The 24,255-nt window shown below is 25.9% G+C and overlaps 1 protein-coding gene and 1 long non-coding RNA gene across 2 annotated transcripts; both read right to left on the reverse strand.

The window, feature by feature from the left end:
• Nucleotides 1-340: 340 nt before the first annotated feature.
• LOC126265604 (uncharacterized) lies at nucleotides 341-8,000 on the reverse strand. Its single transcript, XR_007548109.1, has 4 exons — nucleotides 7,949-8,000; nucleotides 5,428-5,560; nucleotides 2,893-2,975; nucleotides 341-948 (listed from the first exon to the last, which is right to left on the reverse strand). It is a non-coding gene; the product is annotated as an uncharacterized LOC126265604 (long non-coding RNA).
• A 9,166-nt stretch (nucleotides 8,001-17,166) lies between these two features.
• Nucleotides 17,167-18,285, reverse strand: LOC109606359 (maspardin-like). The gene is given in 2 exon segments (XM_020022918.2): nucleotides 17,167-17,663; nucleotides 17,722-18,285. Coding segments are annotated over 2 exon segments (822 nt in total). The 5' UTR covers nucleotides 18,283-18,285; the 3' UTR covers nucleotides 17,167-17,402.
• Nucleotides 18,286-24,255: the final 5,970 nt, after the last annotated feature.

The raw sequence follows: 24,255 nt of genomic DNA on the forward strand, positions 1-24,255 counted from the left end.
AACCTAAACAGAGGGTCAACATGTCTTCACCGAAATTGAGATAAAAGTCATAAAAGGATGAGTTCAGAAATTCCATAATTTAGTCATCTGGAATGGTTGTATGTTCACAAAACTGCATAAAACAAAATGATAATAGCACTAGGTATTTATGGAGTGCTTAAGATAAGAAGAAAGACAGAAGCACAGAAGCAGTATTGATTGATAATGAATGAAATCCACTCAAAAATCGAAAAGAAGATATGATTGTATCTATCTCATTTTATTTGTACATTTGATGGAAAACTTAAACATCTACAATTTATCTTGATGAACCAGAGAAAAAAATGAAAAGAACAACAGGTTATAACATATAAGTTGTATTTAACTGTCACCAACGTTTATCAGGCAGCAGGTTATAAACCTTTTCTATAACATTACAAATTAAATTTATTATATTTAGCTTGTAAACATTGTTGTGAATTGATTTTGAGATTATATATTATACTAGATTATACTAGATGACCTGGTAGACTTACATGTGTCACCTACAATTTATTTTATTAGTATTATTATCAAAGTTTGTTCTGCGATTATCAACCCTATTCAAACTTGCGTCGTCCACGGTTTGAATTTCGATAAATTTCGTCATTAAATGAAACGCTTAAATTTATTAATTCGACGATGAAGCAGGATATTTCCAACAATCACTTGTCTATTGTCGGTGCATTAAATCTTCTCGTGTGCTCACCCTCATTCGTTACGTTAACCCTAATGACGATTTTGTGACTGTTGGATGGTATTCGATCCAATGTAATTTTGATTCGTTATTCTGGTGAAGAATTTTCGGTGATTCATTGTCGGATTGTGAGTGGTCAACTTCCGCGTCCGAATTGCCCATCTTAAGAATTGATGGACCGCATCCGGTGGTGATAGCAGCGGTCTTAGTAAGTGGTATGTTACTCCGTGGATCTGCAACAAAATTATCAACAAATAAAATTAATAAGAACGTAATCCTATTTGTAATATTACATTTGAACAAAAGATTTGAAAATAATTTTTTTTAATATTTAATTTAAAAGAGACATTTACTTTAAAGTGGGTCTCAATTTACATAAAACAATTAATAACATAAATATTTTTCATAGATTTCCAAATTTTGATATTTTTTTAAAACGAATTAGATTTTAGTTGGAGATTGTGAGATTAGTTATTACTTAACAACATCATATACAGTGAATATAAAAACTAATAGTTTCAAAACTCACGACAAAATAAATAAAAATAAAAAAGAGTGACTAGATGTTTAGACAGTAAATTTATTTCAAAAATGTTGAAGTTTTGCAGCAATAAAAAATAGGAAATTAAAAAATATAAAAATAAATTAAAGTTAGGAAGGACTAGCACGAAATTAGTTTTTAAAAATTACTAATAACGGTATTCTTCTATGTAAACCCTCTACTTTCAAGACAAAAATATATATTAGCGTTAAATACATTTTCGGCTTAGCTGAAAACTTCCAAGTAAACCACTGTATTAGCAAAATATTACTTGATTTCAAAATACTCTCAAATGTACAACTTCTAAAATATAGGATTAAATAACTGCTGCTCTTTTTGTAGAGGTGTATTCTATTGAGATCTGCCCATATTTTCCTTCATTACTGTTATCGATATCGTTATTATCACTATATCTAGATGTCTGTAACTTTTTTCTCAAAACTTCGATTTGCTTCAAATTTTCAGACAAGTTAATCTATTATATTCCCAACAAGTCCGGAAACCATAATTGAAATTTTCAGAGCTTGTTGGGGACATAATAGACTAACTTCCTATCTAGAAATAGCCATTTCAGCGATAGAAAAACAGAAAGATAACAATGTTTAAAAGAAATTAATTATGGATTAGCTTGAAAATAGTTTTTAAAAATTTCTTTTTACTTGGTTCGAACCTATTCAGAATATTTAAAACATATGTTAGACACTCTCTTGTTCGTATTAAAAGTGTTGTTACTACAGTTTCTAAAATGGGAATATTTCTTAACACGTTGGGAAAAATCATATTTTATTCAACGTACGTAAGTACATATTTATTTACTTATTTTGCTTAAATAAGTATTATTATGTATACTAAATTGTGTAAATTTACTCATTAATAAATATCTTAATTTTCTAGTTCAAATTTAGAAATAAAAAAATTTAAAATTGGCAGTTATAGAAGTGAAAAGTTGAACTTTTAGTATTAAAATATGAAATTTCATAATGTTTGAATTAAAATTATAAACATCAATTTGACACTCACGACACTCCGAGCAACAATTGTATGTATGTTTATATGGTTTTTTATTATTCAAATATATTAGGGACTGTACAAGATCAAGACACTGCGCTTGTGCCATTCATGAGTATGTCGGTGACTCGAACGCGCTTAAATAAGTTTTCACTCCAAAAAAGATTAATAACAAAATAAAAAATTTAATTTAATTCAGAAGGGTTATTTAAAATAAAATCATAGGTACTAAAAAATGAAATAGATATTTAGAGGACAGTATTCATTTACTAATTGTAGGAATAAAATAATATTTCAGATTCAATACATCAATAAAATTTATAAAAATAATTATAAATGTCAACAAGAAAAAGTTATTTAATTACCTTGGGTTGTCTCTTTAGAATTCTAGGCCAGTATATTATTTTTTTATCAAAGGATTTTTAAAATAAATTACATGTCAAAAAATTAATTGTTTTAGTAAATATTTAAAGAAAACTTTAAAACACGTTTGGCATTTTGTAACTATGTATTATAAAGTTCTCATATTAATAATACGAAACATAATACTTTATTAATAATATATTTTAAAGAAACTTGTCCATTTAATAGGAACGAATAACTATACTGTTAAGTATTAAAAAAATACCTCAGTTACTCGAACAGTGGGAAATCGTCTTCTTCGAATCCTCAGATGATACATCATTATTTTTGGACAAATATTCATTTAATCTAAAAATAAAATTTTATTAATCCAGTTAATTTTATTAAAATACTCTTTGAAATTATAATTTCGATTATTTTTATTATATTTTATGATTTACCTGAATATAAAATTACCATGACCATGATATTTTTAGTTAAGATATTAAATCTATTGGTCACAAATAAAATTTATTATTATTATTATAAATATCATTATTATAAATAATATTACTGAATATGCCAGACGAAAACTCTTTGATCCGACTGAATTCTGAGAGGGACATCAGCGCGACAGAGATAGTAAAAGTCTATAAATTTACTTCGTAGTGGGAATCTTTTACTGTCTCTTTCATACATGATGTCTCCCTCAAAATTCAGTAGGATCGAAGGCTTTCCAATTGGTATATCTTATTCAACATGTCGCCTTTTATGATTCTATTAATTTTTTGTAATATTATTATAATTTAAAATTCCGTTCTATGAAAACAATGAGCTGACAATGCACATGCATATGCATATCACTTTTATATTATAGTTTATGCGTTGTTTAGTCAAAATAACATGATCATATTTGAAATAAAATTTTATATGACTTCTTCATCAACTGTTTCTAAGTTTTAAATTATGGAGTTTCAGACTTTAATTAATAGAAATCATAAATTTAGGCGAAATAATGAAGAGTTTAATTAACTTCTGAATAAATACAACAAATAAATTCTATTTATTCAAAATGAACAATAATAATTTTAAGTTTTAAGAGACCTCGAAACTAAAACTCAATAAATTTTAAAACCTGGAAATGAATTTCTGTTTTTATTTCCAGATAAATGACCACAGTTTGGCCTACACATAATGTTTTTGTCACAAACTATTTTGTTATAATATATTTTATGATCATATAAATTTTTGTATAAATTAGTTTAATTAATGTATTTTTTAAGTAAACAAAAAGCTTATTTGAATTATGCAAATAAAATTTATTATGTCGTTTAAAATTTTAAAATTTAATTTTTTCCTAGTTTATAAAATTCATTTTCAGAAAAATGTGAGATTTTCTCACAAAAAAGATAATTTGGTTATGAAGAAACAATGTTTTTGATATAAATATCGAATTTGAACAACTGAATTCATTGCAGAATCATTAATGAATCAATTTCATATTAAACTCAAAAAATTTTTTCATTATAAATTTCACTGTTAAACTATTATTTTATGAATTTAGGAAAGATTCATGTATTTATTAAACAAATGACTTAAAATTAGAAAATAATAACATATAATATATTATATTTGTTGTAACCCAGTTAAACGACCAAAAAACTTAAAAATTTAACCAGAAAAAATTTAAGGAAAAATTCACTTATTAAAATTTAACGTTTCTGATGTTTAAAACAAATAAAAATAAATTCTAGTTTTTTGAAATCTCTCATAAAAAATTATTCACAATCTTATACTAATATTTTTGCAAAACATCCCTTATTTTATTATTTAAAATATTTTCACAATAAAAGTATTATTAGTGGTTATTTCAAAGACTAAATAAAACTTTTAAAAATAGGCTAAACAATAATTGAAAAATTTAAATGTAAAAGGTTTGATGAAGAAAAATATAGAAAATTTTGTTTTCTGTACAAAAATATTAATGCATACTTTAATTTTAACTAGCACTATTGAACTTATTATTTTATGACACAATTACTAAAACTATTTACACTATTTATGCCAAATTTATCGAATTTTATTATATTTTTATTGTTTGTTTGACACGAGCCATTTTTTATATATTTTTTCTTCGTTAACATTTCCATTAAAAAAATATATATAAATCCACTACAACGTGTAGTACAGTGAGTATATCGTTAAAATTTATCGGATAAGTTGCTAAACACCCTGTATAGAAGGTTGCGCGCGTTGGGTATTTTTTGGTAGGGGTTTGCGTCACCGACATGCTCATGACTGGCGCACACGCAAAATGTCAAATTTTAATACTTATATGTTACAGTGTGTATGTGGTTAAAATTTGTGAAACACCTTGTATTTTCTGACCTCAGTAACATTCCGCAACGTATATCTCATACTGCCGAACTGCTGAATCGGCATTTCAACAGGAAGTGCTAAGTTGTGTCTTATTACCGACGTGACAAAACACATATATGCATAAATATAAAAATATATTTTAATAAATTTTAAGATATATAAAGAAAAGAATATTATCTGTAAATACATTATTAAAAAACACATAACATGCAATTTATAATAATTTTAAGTAAATGTAATTTGCAGATTATTACAAAAATGTAATTATACGAATTTGAGACTTGTGTAGAAAGACAAAATAAATGATTCATCTAACTGATTCTTCAGAAAGAATTTCTGTTATTCTTAAATTTTCAAAAATATTTTCAATGCTGGTTCAAAAATAATTATATACATATTCAAAAATTAGTAAATAAATAAATTAAAATAGTAATTTACTTACGTTTATGTGGTTTCTGAATTCTCACTACAATTGTAATTTGGTCAATCTGTCACGAACTTCTCACATATATTTGAATAAATCTGTGTTGCCATTTCAGAGGCGTTTTGTTTAAGATTCCTTCATCTTGTGTCCCCTAAAGCAAGAAAGGTACAAATAATTTTAAATACTGGTGGTTCAATAAAAATTTTACTTTGAAATTCAAGTTCTCAATACATTTATTACATAAAGTACAGAAATATTTCTCAATTAGTCAAAATACGTCAATTTTAATTGACGTGATGTATTATTGATGATTTCTCACTGTTTCTATCTAATAAGTATCGTATTTTTTTGTAAAATTTTGCTCAAATCACTTATATATTGCTCAATTATAGTTTTTGCTTTGTTTAATCAAAATAATATCATGAAGTTTCAAATTTTTTTTTTTTTCATTTAAATTTTGTTTTAAATGTCAATAATTATTAATAATAATTATATTAATATAAAATATATTGATTAATATTATTGAAAATTTTTATAAATAATTAAAAACATGTCAATGAGGTACATATTTATATTTGCAATTAAATTTTCTGAAATATGGTGGACAATTTTAAATAGTAAAACGTGTTAATTTAAAAAAGCGTAAAAAAGAAATAGTAACATTAGAATATTTCATTTAAAAATGAGTTGAATAAAATTATAGAAAAAGTTTTAAATTTCAGATTTTATATTTTCAATATAAATTTGACTATTATATTTTATTATTTTATGAATTTATGGAAGAATCATGTATTTTATGAATATATTACTTAAATGTAAAAAACATAATATGTTAACAAATTATATTGTTTCGTTATTAATTCCTTTTTCTAAAATTATTGCTGCAATAATTGATTAAGCTTCTTAATTAAAAGTTATTTTTCTAAGACGAATAAAAATAAATTTTTAAAGCATAGCTTATCTTATCCTGAGGCGAATAAATAAATATTTACTGAAGAATTTAAATTACTAATGTTTATGCAAAATATGCCTAATTTTATCTTTCAAAATATTTAATAATAAAAATAATATTGGTATTTATTTTAAAAACTAAGACTGAAATTTATTTGATAAATATAGAACAGTAATAAAGAAAATAATATATTGAATTATATTTTTGAAAATTTTAATTTATAATTTTAAACTACATTAATAATTTTCACCTAATTAAAATTTTGTTCCAATGTAAATTCAGAATTTTTAAATGTCTAACATTTATTAACAGAGTGTACAAAAGATCATGATGAACAAAAACATATATAGAAGAAATATTTAACAATAATTTTGTATAAATTAGTTCATAAATATTTCTCAAAGAAGCTTTTTTGAACTACACAAATAAAATTTATTGTGTTATTTAAAATTTTAAATGGCCAAGTAATACATTTAGTTTTATTTGTTGTGATTGGTGAATTTAACAAGACAGGTATACCCAGTTTTCTCATTTAAATTTTGTTTTTAAATGTCAATATAATAATAATTATATTAATATAAAATATATTGATTAATATTATTGGAAATGTTTACAAAAAATTACATAATTAAAAACATGTGAATCAGGTACATATTTATATTTTTATTTAAATTTTCTGAAATATGGTGAACAATTTTAAATAGTAAAACGTGTTAATTTAAAAAATTGTAAAATAGAAATAGTAACATTAAAATATTTCATATAAAATATAAAAGTAATCTTGGGGACTAATTTAAAAACTAGCATTTAAAAATGAGCTGAATAAAATTATAGAAAAAGTTTTAAATTTCAGATTTTATATTTTCAATATAAATTTGACTATTATATTTTATTAATTTATGAATTTATGAAAGAATCATGTATTTTATGAACATATTACTTAAATGTAAAAAAAAACATAATACGTTAACAAATTATATTGTTTCGTTATTAAATCCTTTTTCTAAAATTACTTGCTGCAATAATCGATTAAGCTTCTTATTTAAAAGTTAATTTACTAAGACAAATAAAAATATATATTTTTTTAAATTTAAATTACTAATATTTATGCAAAATATGCCTAATTTTATCTTTCAAAATATTTAATAATAAAAATAATATTGGTAGCTATTTTAAAAACTAAGACTGAACTAACTAACAATAACTGAAAACATTAAATATAAAAAATTTGATGGCATATTTCTGTATAAAAATGTTAATTCATACTTTCATTTTGAATAGTACTATTCAACTTTATAATTTTATGACACATTTGAAGTTTAGTATTTAATTATCATATTAATTAGTTCTAAAAATATAAATAAATGTATTATCTTTTAATATTTAAAGTTATTTAGTACGGTTGATGAGCTAGGTACGTTTTGTAATATATTTTTAAAATAAATGATAATAAATTCGACTTTTTGAAATATAAAATGTCTCACAAATAAATATAATAATTCACCTTTAAACTGAAATTCCTAATACTTATGCAAAAACATGATAAATTGTATTATCCTAATAAAAGTAGTATAATAATGTACTCACAGCAACATTCCACAATAAGTACACCTATTGCAGAGTACCAATTCGGCGATTCATCAAGAAATAAAGGCATTGCAGTGCTATGTTGCGTCTTATCATCAACGTGACCAATCAACAACTATCATTTATGGGACCACATCGCTTCCGGACGAAAAATGTTCCCACTAAATATGTATATAAGCTTTCTTAAGTGTCGTAATAAAACTTATCAGACATTGCAATGTCGCATCGATATTTGCAATTTAACATAAACAGTATTTTTGCTGCTATGTTACAATCGCCACGAAAGAATTAAAATAATTTTATTACTTTAATATTTATTTATAGAAGTTTTACTTTAAATTTAAATCAGTTTAAATTTTTGATGTAAAAAATGTTTTTATTGTTAATAATTTCTAAATTATTAAATTAAACATAAATTCTGAATCCTCAAAATAAATCCAATTAAGGAATAATATGTACATTATTAAAACATTGTTTGGAGTACTAAAAAAATTACTTATTATATCATTCATTAAAATTTTATCTGCTCAAAATAAAAAAGTTGAATGATGTTTTATCAAGCTTTCATAGCCCTACTACGATTTTAACAAAAGCTTTCAAAGCCCCACTACAATTTTAACAAAAGAGAATCACCCTAATTTTGACTAAATAATTCTTATATTGATATATCCGTTTTTTTTCTTGAATATTTTTATTTTGAAATTTACGTACTCTGACACATATATTTAAAGTTATTTATAAATAGTTCAAAATGTATTATGTTAAAATAAAAAGTAAAAAATAAAATAATGTTTTTGATTAAAATAATACCAATTTACATTAGCTACAAATTATTCTAAATAGTGGAAATGTTTGGGGTCTAAATTTAATTTTTTCATTTTAATTAACTCCATCTTAATTAGTACTCACAATATTAAAAAATTATATTATACCAATACCATATTTCATAAAGTAAAATTTTTTTCCGAAAAATATACCCAACATGTTCCTAAATTACACCCTCAGCCTTTAATTGTAACGGTTAAAAAAATTGAACTCTAGACAATTAAGTCAGTCTTTCTCTATCTGGTTCTGAAATTATTAGTAATTGTCAAAGACAACCAATACGGGACATCCTGCATGTTCCTATTAAATTAATAACCTTTAGAATAATAATTGTAACACTTATTATTATGAGAAAAGGTGATATGAGTATACTAAAGACAAAATAATAGGTGGACTGAAAAGTTCGTAGGCTAACACATAAATAGCGCTACTAGTATTAAATCCATATAATTTGCAGTTAGCCCTAACCTTCAAAAGACACGTGTATAAATTTGACAGCTGTCGAACTATTAGTTTGTGACTCGTAGCATTTTGAGTAAAGCAACTTTTGTTATTTTGAAAAAATGGATAAAAAGGAATTTCGTGTGTTAGTAAAGCATTTTGGACAAAAAAAAAGATTTGTTAGTCTAACTTTTCAGCCCAACTGTTACTTCTTCACTAAAGTATACATAATAAATACGTGTACTCCAAGTTAAAATTTATTAAATAACAATTTAATTAGATTAAAAGTTTAACATTTTTCATTCCTTCGTTGTTCACATTTAAATACTGCCAAATATTTCTTCAAATTTTGATTATTTCCTTACTTTATGCTCCGTGATCGATTTAGTTTTTGTTTAAACATTTCTGAAGTAACGATCGTATATATTAATGGGTCATATTATTTTCATCTATATACTATACAAATAAAATTTATTGTGTTGTTTAAAATTAATGGTCAAGTAATTAATTTAGTTTTGTGTTTATCTAAATACGACCTATTATTTTATATAATATAAACAATATAAAACAATAAAACTAATATTTAAAAATTACACATTTTATATCATCAATATAAATGTCACTTTTAAATTTTATTATTTTAGAAATTTATGAAACACACATATTATTTATAATATATTAAAAATTATAATGTTTCGTTCACGTTATTATATCCTTTTTCTAAAAAATATTTGCTGCAATAAATTATTAACCTTCTTAATTAAAAGTTTCTAATGTTACTTTTCTAAGAAAAAAAATAAATTTTGAAGTATACCTTTATCTTATCCTAAGGCAAATAAATAAATATTTACTGTTGAATTTAAATTACTATTACTTATGCAAACCATGCCTAATTTTATCATTCAAAATAAACTAACTAAACAGTAATTGAAAACATAAAATATAATGAATAAAATTATAGATAAATTTGCTTTCTGTATAAAAATTCATACTTTCATTTTAAATAGTACTATTCAACTTTATTATTTTCTGATACAGTTGTACTTTAGTATTTAATTAATATGTAACCTAGTAATTAGGCAATAATACTTAATTAATTAAGGCATTCAATGTTCGACCACTGTTAATAGCTTTTATTTTTAATCCATTCAAAAAATTAATTTTCGTTGCTTTGTCTACATTTTCAAATAATGATTGATTATTAAAGATTTTGGTAACTTTGGATATAACTGTGTGATTGTTTTCTACTATCAAAACGAACTATATTTTGCTATTGGGTGTATGTTCCGAAAAGAAATCAATATTGTTTTTAGATTTGATATAATTAACAATATTTATACATCTTCTAATCTGCCACAGTACAATTATAAGATCTTCATATGTCAAAGACTTCTGTTTCTGTAACAAATATTTTTAATTCGATTATCTTGAAACAAGTTTTGAGATCTTTTCACGGAATTCCTTCATAATAATTTTTAAATATACATTTACATTTTCGCAGTTCAGTAATAAAACATTGATTAAAATACGTGACAAGAAGGAATTCTAATTTAATAAATAAATTTCATTTAAATAAAATTTAAGTACTTTGTTCAGCCATTTTTCTTATCCACACCTTAAACACTTTAAATACATATTTAAAATTTAAAATACTTAAATACATATTAATTTGTACTAATATATAAATATATTTAGTTTTTAGTTTAATATAAATTTGTTTAGTTTTTTAATTTTTTATATTATTATTGTTACTATTAAAAAAATCAATTTTTTATTTGTTTTAAAGTAAATACTTTTATATAATAATTTTATTTCGTTTTAATAAATATAATTATTAAAACTTGTGTTTAAACTGACTTCGTTTTTAAGTGAAACTGAGATACGAACTAAAATCCAGTTTTGTTTAATAACTGTAAAACGGATATTTATGATTAATATCTATAATAATAATAATAAGTTGCTATTTGGAAAAAATAGATTCGAACAATATTTATGGTAGCAAAGTAAAGGTAATCATTATGTTTACCATTCAATATATGTTTTAACGTTGAGTTGAGGTCTTCCAATAAAATGGTACAAAATCATAAAGAATTGAAAGAAAACATCAATAATTACAATGCATCAAGATTTTATTGTACAAATACATACAAATACTAATATACAAATATGAAAAAAACACAATTTGTTTAAATAATTCACAGATTTGATAATGTTGATATACTGAAATTTTTTGAAAATTGATTTGATCATATTGATTGCATATTTTTTGCACGGACGAGCTAACTATTTAAAATGGCATGTTTTTATTTATGATTTAAAATATAAATAAAAAATTAATTTTAGTTTATACATAAAATTACAAAATTGTTACATTAGATACAGTTAAAATAATAAAAACAGCAAAATTAATTACAACTTCACACGACAGTAACTAAAGTAATATAAAGTTAAAAAATTGCATATATTATCATAAGCTGCTTTCTTTTAAGTGATTTGAAATTTAATATGTTATTACTACAATAATATACAATAATAACTTTAAACCACAAAGTCAATCTCATTTACATTTCTTTTTTTTTATTTTTTATATTATATATTTTCTATTAATACATAGAGATAAAATTATTAAAATTTGTCTAAATTAATTTTAATTTAAACATTCCTTCAATGAAGAATAAGTTATTGCAAATACTCTTAGTAATTAATTTTGCAATATATTTTTGCTATATAATACAAACTTTTGAATGAAACGAATTTATTATCAATACTTTAAATTTAAAATTAAAATATCAATACCTAAACTTACAGTTAAATAAATTTATTATTAACACTCTAAATTTAAATTTTACCTACAATATCAAATAAATCTTATTGATACCCCTTGATAACCAGCTTGTACAGGTCCCTGATGCGGAGTCGCATATAAATTTTCAGCAGCTTCCATATTTCTTTGGAGTATAGTTCTCTTTTCCTTTGCCAAGCGGTTCTTAAACCAGAGCTTGACCTGGTTTGGCTTTAATTCAAAATGTATCGCGAGCTCCTCTATGATATCCTGGTTTGGTTTCTTATTAATACGGAAAATTGTCTCTAGGGTGTTTAACTGGTCCTTGCGAAATACATGTCTCTTGGGACGCCTCGCCTTCCTTTCACAATTCATACAATTACAAATGATATCAGTTGGCATTATAGTCTTCTTTTTTAAATCTGGATTACACGGAATAATAATATTTGGACGGAAACTTTGAATGTCTTTACTCATATATGTATTCAAGTCAGTGTACCTGAAAGATTTCAAATCGTGTGTAACAAATTTTCTAATAACAAAAACATTCTTTTAAATATTTATTTCATCTCAGAATATTAAGCAAATGAATATAAAAATATATAAAGTAATGAATAACTTGATTGTTGAATAATTAATTCTATAATATTTACAAAAATTAAATATAAGCACAATCTAGAAAATTAATTATTCACTAAAAATGTTTAAAAACATTTTAAAAAGCACAAATATTTTCATTCATTTCTATTTAATAAGGATCTTGAAAAGTTCCCGCTGTTTCACTGAAAGTGTTGCCCATCACTAGCCACTTTCTGACAGCATATAATTTCTCATCGGAATCCATCCTTTAGTATATTTGTTAGAAGTGTCGACACCAGTCTGTGTATGTTGTATCTGATAGAGCATTATCACTGTAAGAATCTTGTATACTTCAGCTGCAGATTTCTTACGAATAAAATAGTGTAATAGAATTGCCCACAAATATATTTTCAGAACCAGTAAAAACTTAATTTGATTTCACTAAAGTGAACTTCCATATATTGAAATTTAGGTAATGTATGTATACTTCAGCAAGGACTTATTCATGATAGTAATATTTTACGTATTACCTTTCAATTTAGAGTTTAAAATAAAATTATATATCTAATAGTTGTAACAAAGACAAAATAAGGTCAATAAATCTATGTTAAACGAAGATAAATATAGAAAAATTAATACTTACATAAATAAAAGACATATATTTTTTAGAATATAGAACTCAGTTTATTTTATAACAGATAACTAAATAAAATATTACACTAATATATATATGTCGCAGCGCGGTCAGGGTTATCGGCCATTTCGAATATTAAATAACACGCAAATAGTCCTTACAATGTAATTGAACTAACAGGCACAGGATTACAACTAATAGTCAAACAATTAGGTAGGAGTCGTATGAAACGCGGTGATCCCGACGGTTATGCCAAGCCAAGACTTCTACGCAGCTTCCCTGACGGAGCTTAACTGTCCGCCCTCGCAGGTCTCCTCTACCGTCACCCTCGGTTCGAGTACCATCCCCTGCTTAGCACTTCCGCTGATTCCACCCAAGTACTATAAGTATGCAACCCATAGTACTACTTGCGTTTCACATGAACCCTCCGACACGGCCATTCTGACAAGTCACACGTCCTCGTGTGATTTTCCTGCAAATTAAGTTCAAACAGTAATAGTTCATTCGGCTTTTCCTGACTAATATCAGACAATCAGACGTTAGTTTTATCAACCTTTCAAATCAAATGCATAAAAGTTTGCCCCAATGCGTGTTACATCTACGATATTTTCGAATATAAGACTAGAGTTTATCTATGGACATGAAAACCTCAAGATCTGCATCACTTAACCAGCAATACAGACTCGTCATCACTTAACCAGCGATGACTCTCAACAGAAATTATCACTTAACCAGCGATAAAATCTCTTCGCCACTTAACCAGCGACGGCTCTCACTAGAAATTATCACTTAATCAGCGATAAAATCTCTTCGCCACTTTACCAGCGACGGCTCTCACTAGAAATTATCACTTAACCAGCGATAAAATCTCTTCGCCACTTTACCAGCGACGGCTCTCAACTTAATCAGTGTCCACACAGTTTTCAGTCCAATGATAAAATAATAATAAAAAATATAAAAAAATGAATAAAATTAAGATTTAAACTATTATTTACGTTGATTCTTCTTCTTCAGAAAAAGTGATTAAATCATCGTCATTGGGTACAAAGTTTTCTGGCATTTTCTTTATGCGGTCATACCAAATAAATATCTGTTACAAGACACTCATAAAATAATTATTACATTTTTACAATTAACTCTTTCCCAAAATAAGACAACCGATTCCATTCAACACAGGTACTGTTTAGATCTATTTCAAAATATCCAAACATGAACATTGATAATAATTCAAATGCCTTTGTTAATATTCCCAATTAAACACATGAATCATCGTCTAAACAATGATCATCTACACACAACGTCTCTACATTGCCTCTGCCCCCTGCGCCATGATCAAAACCAACTGATTTTGCACTTGCAGTTACAGATCGACACATGTAAGACAATCCACAGTCTCACTACTGGGACTCAAACTGACGTCTCTTTCAACGCCTTCAAGTTCAACTGGAATATAACTTTCTGGCATTTTCCACGATTTTTCATGCGCTTACTTATAAGTTCGATTGCTACTTAATGACTTCAAAAATATAGATTACCATTCAATACCTCTATCAGGAAGAAAACAATTCTAAACATAGGATCAAATTTTGTTTGGTGTCTGACTTTAGAGCGATCAAAAATGACTTTATGATATTTATGTAAATTTTGCATACTTCATAAACTTGATATACAAGATATTGAATAGACTTTTTTTAAGAAAAGAACATTTCTCCGTATTAAAAGAAAATCTAGCTTTTGTCAGTTTCTATGTCTAAATTTTGAAAATTAATTTTGTAGGAATCGTTTAAAACGCACATGTTAACTACATTGATTTTCTTTAGGCTAAGTTCCTCAAATGTCATATGAACAGCTAATCCTTTACTCAAAATTTCTCGGTCAATCATTGTGTCATGTTGCTAACAATAATCCGGTAAAAAGTGAAACAATACTTCAAGAGAGATATTATAAATTTCAACAACAGCCTAAATTTGTTAGGTACTGTTTATACTCATCTGTCCCATGCCAGTCATAACAACAACATTAGAAAATCGTTTACCATTAAGCTTAAGTGATATAGATTTTTTAATGAGCGAACATTCCGACCCGGAATCAAAACAAAATGAAAACTTCTCACCCTTATGTTTTAAAGTGGCTGCAGGTGTGTTTACCAAACACATATTGACGCGACGCTCGGTACTTGATCCCTTCGACTACGGATTGGCGTCTAAGTGGTTGGGTACAGTACAACGTGATGCAAAGTGTCCCTGTCGTCCACACTTGAAACAGGCAATCGATGGCTTCGTTGAATTTGGTCCATTGAATGATGGGTGTCCACTCGAGGTACTGGGTCTCGACATCTGGTTCTCATCATTTCTTGAGCTCCGACACTTGTCCGATTTATGACCCAATTTCCCACAATTGTAACATATTGTTGAAGCCATTGGTAATTTAGGCTTTTTATTGGGGTTGTGGTCGAAGTCGTTCGTCGTTGATTTCCTTTTCATATAAGAAAAAAACGGTCAGTTCTTTTAGCAGTTTAGCTCTTGTATCGATGTCGGAGGTAATCGCAAGTCGACGAGTCCTGGGTTCGAATGATGCGATATGTGCAAGAACTGCACTCGCTAGAATTTCTTCTCTTGTCAGATTCGAACACCTAGTCATTAGCGACGTCATTTGGCGAGCTGCATACGATGCAAGACATTCATCATCCTTTGGCTTATTGTTTAGGAAATTTAGAAAAACAGTCGCTGTTGTTTCGGGACAATGATATCTTGACGCAAAAATGTCTTTAAATTCCGATCACGTCATCTCCGGGTATGTCACTTTTGATAGCCAAGAGGATGCTTGACCCCTTAAAGCTTTACTAAGCAAAATTATCAAGGGAGCACCACTCATTGATTTGTCCGAAATGCACATATCTGCCGTCGAGATCCAAGCTTGTTCATCAGCGTTCTCTGTATCCGGATCAAACTCTGGCAATTCTACACTGACCTGATTCGACGGTGGCCGCAGAGCTTGTAGAAGAGCCAAAAAGTTCCTATTTTGTTGTTCCAATAAAGACTCCCACTTCACTTCACTTCCACCAGATCCAGATCCTGATCCTGATTCAAAGCTTGATTCAGATCCCACTTCTGATGTCGCAGCGCGGTCAGGGTTATCGGCCATTTCGAATATTAAATAACACGCAAATAGTCCTTACAATGTAATTGAACTAACAGGCACAGGATTACAACTAATAGTCAAACAATTAGGTAGGAGTCGTATGAAACGCGGTGATCCCGACGGTTATGCCAAGCCAAGACTTCTACGCAGCTTCCCTGACGGAGCTTAACTGTCCGCCCTCGCAGGTCTCCTCTACCGTCACCCTCGGTTCGAGTACCATCCCCTGCTTAGCACTTCCGCTGATTCCACCCAAGTACTATAAGTATGCAACCCATAGTACTACTTGCGTTTCACATGAACCCTCCGACATATATATATATATATATATATATATATATATATAAATAATAAAATATTACACTAATATATATATATATATATATATATATATATATATATATATATATATATACATAATTCGCGAAATTAACCGTCGTTTTTCTATTAATCAGACTTAGTTTTAAAGTATGATAGAATTGTTTTGAATTATTTTATCTAAAATAAACTAAGGATCTCTAATAGACTTTGAATATTAAATATGTTTTAATGATATAAAATTATTAAAATCTATTAAATATAGTTGAAAGTTGTTTTATAAAATAAATATAATTAATAATATGTTATCTAAAATAAACTAAGAATCTTTCGACAATAGACTTTGAAAGTTAAATATGTTTTAATAATTTAAAATTATTAAAATCAATTAAATAAAGTTTAAAGCTGTTTTATAAAATAAATATAATTAATAATATGTGAATTAAAATAAACTTTCTACAATAGACTTTGGATGTAAAATATGTTTTAGTAATTTAAAAATATATTTTATTTACAGAGAATGGAAATAGTTTAAATATGTTTGCTTGAATTGCAAGATATAAATAAAAATCCAATTAGTTTAAATAAATAAATTATATAACAAAATATTTAATAAATGAGTATTCCAAAGGAGTGATTAAATATACTTAATGGTTGTTTACAATGAATTATGACTAAAAGAATTTAAAGATAGAAAAAGTGTCATTGAACCACAAAATATAAAAAAATATTTTTAATCAAGAAGTCAACTGTAAATGCAAATTAACTTCAGCACTCCTGTTTAGAAAAGGAAAATTTCCTCCAGTCTTCAAATGTGCTAGTTTGGCATGTGGATAACATTTATACAATTCCTCCCTTACTGCATTTGACAATGCATATTCATCAAACACTTCAATTATTGTAATGGGAATTTGAGACAGTTTATGAGCTTCTACATAACCCTTTAAGCAGTTCAATGTTAAACGACTTGCCAGTTCTGTCTGTGGGAGACTTTCAAGCTAAAACATGAATTAGTATAAAATAACAGAGGAGTGTTAAGTAATTAACTGGTTCAACCATAAAATCAAGGGAATCCACCGTTTGATGGTCTGCTTCCCCACTGTTGAAGTTGCCCATAATCATTTTCTTTAAAACTAAAGCCGGCAAAATCCAGAACAGGGCAGCGGAATCGTGATTGTTAAAGACCGCCGTGTCCGAGAATGTGTTGCACAAAATCAAACTGGCCACGCGATCGCTGTTTATCGTGTACTCCGCAAACTTCTGTGCCTAATAGCCACCCAAAGACGAACCAAAAATGTGCACCCTGTCCAATTTGATGTGGTCGATCAGTTTCTTGAAGCCTTCGCAGAAATCCTTGACGTTCAAGTACACCGGCATCTCGCAACTGATCACCCTGATGCCCTTAGCGCTCAGACTTAATAACTGCTTGTAGTAGACGTCCGACGTTCCGAACACAGGCGGCAGCAATATTAGGGGTGACGTGATCGTTTTCGGGCCGGAATCGAAGATTCGCCATGACTTCGTCGCGTCCGAGTCGACGGTGATTTTTCGCAAGGGCACGTTGGACCGAAAACTCAGGTATTCCTGCGTTTGAGACAAATTGCTCAAATTGCTCATTGTTGACACAAATGGTATTTTTGAACTACTATCGTAAGTGATACTTTGGAACGATTATAGTAGGTCATTTTTAAAACATTTTGCCGGTGACATCTGTGGAGTGTTAGCTTGAATAACAACAATATTCATAGATAAGTAAATATTTTCTATAATCTTAAATATAATAATTATAAATTAATTGAAAGAGGATAAAAAGAAACAAAAATATTTAATTTGATTTAATATTACAAAAAATATACACAAAAAAATAATAATTCAGCAACATTTTTTAAAACTGATAATATAATAATAATAATTGAGTAATAAATAAATAAATAAAATAATAATAAAAGGACTAGGAAACCCTTAGACTAAGATATAAAATAGAAACTGGAGCGTTATAATTAAATTAATATTTTATATCTATTAATTATGTTTTAGAATACAGAAAACATTATTTATACTTATTTCTGAAAAGAAGACAAAAACGAAAATTAAATATTTGGTTTAATATTAATAAAATTATGTGCCAAAAAAACATAAAAATTATTATTTTACACTTTGGTATCAGTTTTTAAAAAATCATGCCAATTTTTAATTTTTTGGTGCATAATTTTATTAATATTAAACCAAATATCTAATTTTCGTTTTTTTCTTCTATATAATTCCATATTTTAAATTATTTCCATTCTTTATAAATAAAATATATTTATAACATCCAAAGTCTATTGTAGAAAGATTCTTAGTTTTTTTAGATAAAATATTTATTTTGTAAAACAGCTTTCAACTTTACTTAACATATTTTAATAATTTTAAATTATTAAAACATATTTAACATCCAAAGTCTATTGTAGGAAGATTCTTCGTTTATTTTAGATAACATATTATTACAGCTTTTAACTTTATTTAATAGATTTTAATAATTTTAAACCGTCCTCAATTAAATTAATGATGTTAACAAAATGTTGTTTTAGATTCACCTCCGGCAATTCGACGAAACAAGCATCGGATCGACCCCTGATAAAAAAGAATTAAAACCACACCAAAGAAAATCGCCCTTTTATTGCCTTAAGTTAGCTTCCATATCTCATAGGATTGATAAGTTTAGTGTAAATATGTCCATGGATTATGATAAAATCTGTTGACATATTTAATATCCAAAGTCTATTGTAGGACGATTCTTAGTTTATTTATATAACATATTATTAATTATATTTAGTTTATAAAACAGCTTTCAATTTTATTTAATAGATTTTAATAATTTTAAATTATTAAAACATATTTAACATCCAAAATTGATAGTAGGAAGATTCTTAGTTTATTTTAGATTACATAATTATTATATTTATTTTATAAAACAGCTTTCAAATTTATTTAATAGATTTTAATAATTTTAAATTATTAAAACATATTTAACTTCCAAAGTCTATTGTCGAAAGATTCTTAGTTTATTTTAGATAACATATTATTAATTATATTTATTTTATAAAACAACTTTCAACTATATTTAATAGATTTTAATAATTATAAATTATTAAAATATATTTAACATCCAAAGTCTCTTGTAGAGATTCTTAGTTTATTTTAGATAACATATTATTAATTATATTTGTTTTATAAAACAACTTTCAACTTTATTTAATAGATTTTAATAATTTTAAATTATTAAAACATATTTAATATCCAAAGTCTATTGTAGAAAGATTCTTAGTTTATTTTAGATAAAATTATTAATTATATTTATTTTATAAAACAGCTTTCAACTTTATTTAATAGATTTTAATAATTTGAAATAATTAAAACATATTTAACATCCAAAGTCGATTGTAGGGAGATTCTTAGTTTATTTTAGATGACATATTATTTATTATCTTTATTTTATAAAACAGCTTTCAAATTTATTTAATAAATTTTAATAATTTTAAATTATTAAAACATATTTAACATCCAAAATCTATTGTAGAAAGATTCTTAGTTTATTTTAGATAACATATTATTAATTATATATATTTTATAACACAGCTTCGAATTTTATATAATAGATTTTAATAATTTTCAATTATTAAAACACATTTAACATCCAAAGTAGAATGATTCTTAGTTTATTTTAGATAATATATTATTAATTATATTCTCATTTTATAAAACAGATTTCAACTTTATTTCATAGATTTTAATAATTTTAAATTATTAAAACATATTTAACGTCCAACGTCTATGTAAGAAGATTCTTAGTTTATTTTAGATAAAATATTATTAATTATATTTATCTATAATATATTTAAAAAGCTATATAAATGTTATGTACATGTGAAATTGAAACATTTAAGGACTGCAAAATCAAACAATCAATCAAGAATAAAATATATTTAAAAATATATAACTATGCAGTACTCCTGAACAACTATAATATAGTTGAAACAATTGAAAATATTATTGTAATAAAAACAGAGAATTTAAAAGTTAAAATGGCATCATTTAAACAGTTCTGTATTTAAACAATGTAATTTCCTTTCAATTCTAAAGGAGAGAAAAAGTTGGTTTTGTCCCTGATGGAAAATTATGAATGTCCTGGTTCAGATCTGAGAAACTAATCGTACAGGTTTATGAAAATATTAAGTGGCCATGAAAATATAATTTAATTCTATTCCTAAGACTTCATAACATCACTCACTTATCAGGATAATGAATGCAAGCTTTTAATAAATTTATATATATATATATATATATATATATATATATATATAAAAATTTAAATTTAAAATAATGAAGGTTTTTCTGGTAAACTGCAGTTGGCACGTTAACTAAAATTAAAATTTGGAAGTGATTAAGGAGGATTTAAACAGGTTAAAACATTAAATTATAATTAATTCTACTAGTAATAAAATTTGAATGAAAATGTGCATCTTGTTCTTAAAGAGTGTGAGAAATGAATTTTTAAAGATAAATTGAGACTTACTGTATAGTCCTGTACAATTTTTATATTATTTATCAATTACAATTACAGCAAAAAATAAAGAAAATATTCTTTAAACAAAAGTAGGTGCCATAATTTTAATTTTATAGCTACTTATACAAATATTTTGCACAATAAAGGAAGATTAATTTCTAGTTTCAGGTAATTATACAGACCTATATTATATCATAACTATTAGCAGTTTTAGAGTATTTCAGAAATCGTCAGTTACGAAACAGTGAGTTTTCCAACATGGAGTATGAGTGTGCAGTAACAACTACAAACCGTCCATACAATTACTTTCTTTTATTGTTGTGTGACGTTGCATTACAAGATTACAATCCTGAAGCGGATTGCAATGGTTCAACTGCTTCTGAAGAATCTGAAACTAGTACTGACTCCTCGGATGAAGAAGAGATCGATGGCGATGGTTGTTTTAACGACGAGTCGCCTTCGGATACAGAAAATGTTACCCACCGATGAAAGTGACTCCAACTGGGAACCAATCAAGAAATTTACCCGTAAAAAAAGAAGAAAAATGGAAAATATCACCAATTGTCATTTCATCCGATAATTTATAAATGATTAATAAATGTATCACATATTTATTAATTATTGTATTTTATTTATATCTTGTCTTCAATGTGCTGTTCACGAAAGACTGATTAATATTATTTATTAATTCGCTAGTTAAGACATTAGTCTTACCCGTTCGTATAATTTTTAATTTAAGTCAAAATGTTTAATAATAATAATTTGTTTCTATTTGAATATTAAATTTAACAGCAATTTAAAATTTCTACAAATATCCTATAAAATATTTATTAATTAATGTTCAATATTATTTAAAGCGATTTAATTGAAATTTAACAATTTTTTTCATAAAATATATAATATATAATAAAATTTATTAGTTGGGATTTTGGAATTATTTGCTGTCTACAAAAATATTCGATGATGATGAATATCATCATAGACTGTGGCTTTTTAAAATTTAAACTTACATCAGCTGTGATGAACGTTCAGTTAATTACTTATATTTTGTTGACTTTTCTTTCAGGGCGTCCTTTTAAGTCAATTGTTAAATAACAAAAACATATTTGCCAATAACTAGATTAGTAATTCAAAACTAAAAAAAGAACTAATAATCAATCAATTATATTTTCAAAATAGTTTTCGTGTATGCAAAAATTTGTATTTACATACATATATTACAGAAAAAACTATTTTTGTACAAATTTATCATAATACAATGTTAAATTTGACTTAAATAAAAAATCATATTCCTCTAGGAATTTTAATTATTTAATTTGTTTTCTTTCTGTTGTTGCAAAATTTATCATTTGGGATTTTGGAATTATTTGCTGTCTACAAAAATATTCAAAGAGCTGAAGTAGATGAAAATCATCACAAACTGTGGTTTTTTAAAATTTAATCTTGCATCAGCTGTGATGAACGTTCAGTTAATTACTTATCGATTATGTTGACTTTTCTTTCAGGGCGTCCTTTTAAGTCAATTGTTAAATAACAAAGACATATTTGTCAATAACTATATTAGTAATTCAAAGCTAAAAAAAGAAATAATATGATTTATGTCTTCGGTGTGAACGAATTTCTCCAAAAATATATAAAATTTTTGAATTTTGATGTTTGGTTTGTTTTTAATTTCATATCAATTATATTTTCAAAATAGTTTTCGTGCATTCAAAAATTTGTATAAATAATTATATACATACATATATTACACCAAAAAATATTTTTGGACAAATTTATCATAATATAATGTTGATTTTGACTTAAATAAAAAATCAAATTCCTCTAGGAATTTTAATTATTTAATTTGTTTTCTTTCTGTTGTTACAAAATTTATCATTTGGGATTTTGGAATTATTTGTTGTCTACAAAAATATTCAAAGAGCTGAAGTAGATGAATATCATGACAAACTGTGGTTTTTTAAAATTTAATCTTACATCAGCTGTGATGAACGTTCAGTTAATTACTTATCGATTATGTTGACTTTTCTTTCAGGGCGTCCTTTTAAGTCAATTGTTAAATAACAAAGACATATTTGTCAATAACTATATTAGTAATTCAAAGCTAAAAAAGAAATAATATGATTTATGTCCTCGGTGTGAACGAATTTCTCCAAAAATATATAAAATTTTTAAATTTTGATGTTTGGTTTGTTGTTAATTTAATATCAATTATATTTTCCAAATTTGTTTTCCTGCATGCAAAAATTTGTATAAATAATTATATACATACATATACTACACCAAAAAATGTTTTTGTACAAATTTATGATAACATAATGTTGATTTTAACTTAAATAAAAAATCATATTCTTCTAGGAATTTTTAAATATGTAAATTCAATGAAACAAACAAAATTCAATAGAAAATATTAAACCATAATAAAGGGATTTGAAAATCGAAAAGGATAATTCTAACAATTATAATGAAGAAATTCTCTTTGGAATTATCTGTTAATTCTTCAGGATATTAATGTGGTAAATTAGTCGCCTAAATGATTGAATTATTTTTAGGTAATATTGCCTGGTTTCTGTTAGAAGTATACCTATGCACTATATATTTAGCAAAATAATATTTAATTTTTGCATATTGACGCAACTTTTCTATCAAGATGACAGACTCCAAAATAGACAAGAATCTTTTATATAACATAATAGCATTTTTGGAAACAAAATATTCTGATAATTACCGCCACCACTTCGACCCGCATTCCGTTATAGGACTTAATTTGCTGTTAATAATTAGGGAAGACAAAGGTAAAGTGAATGACGTGAAATGTCTTGATACAACGTTGAAACCGACCTTCGAATCTGACTTCCTCGGAGACATACATAGTGTTAAATTGTCACTAAGAGATATTGTATACAAAGTGAATGACAAAAATATTTGTCAGGGCTTTGTTTGTGATGATGTGGAAAGATCTGTGTTGACAAAGAGAGACTTTCGGTTTAGATTGACTCTTTTTTCAGAACAGTTCAAAATGAAAATTGCCTTTATGAAACAAA

Source organism: Aethina tumida, chromosome 5, assembly GCF_024364675.1.
Source record: "Aethina tumida isolate Nest 87 chromosome 5, icAetTumi1.1, whole genome shotgun sequence".
Classification (NCBI taxonomy): domain Eukaryota; kingdom Metazoa; phylum Arthropoda; class Insecta; order Coleoptera; family Nitidulidae; genus Aethina; species Aethina tumida.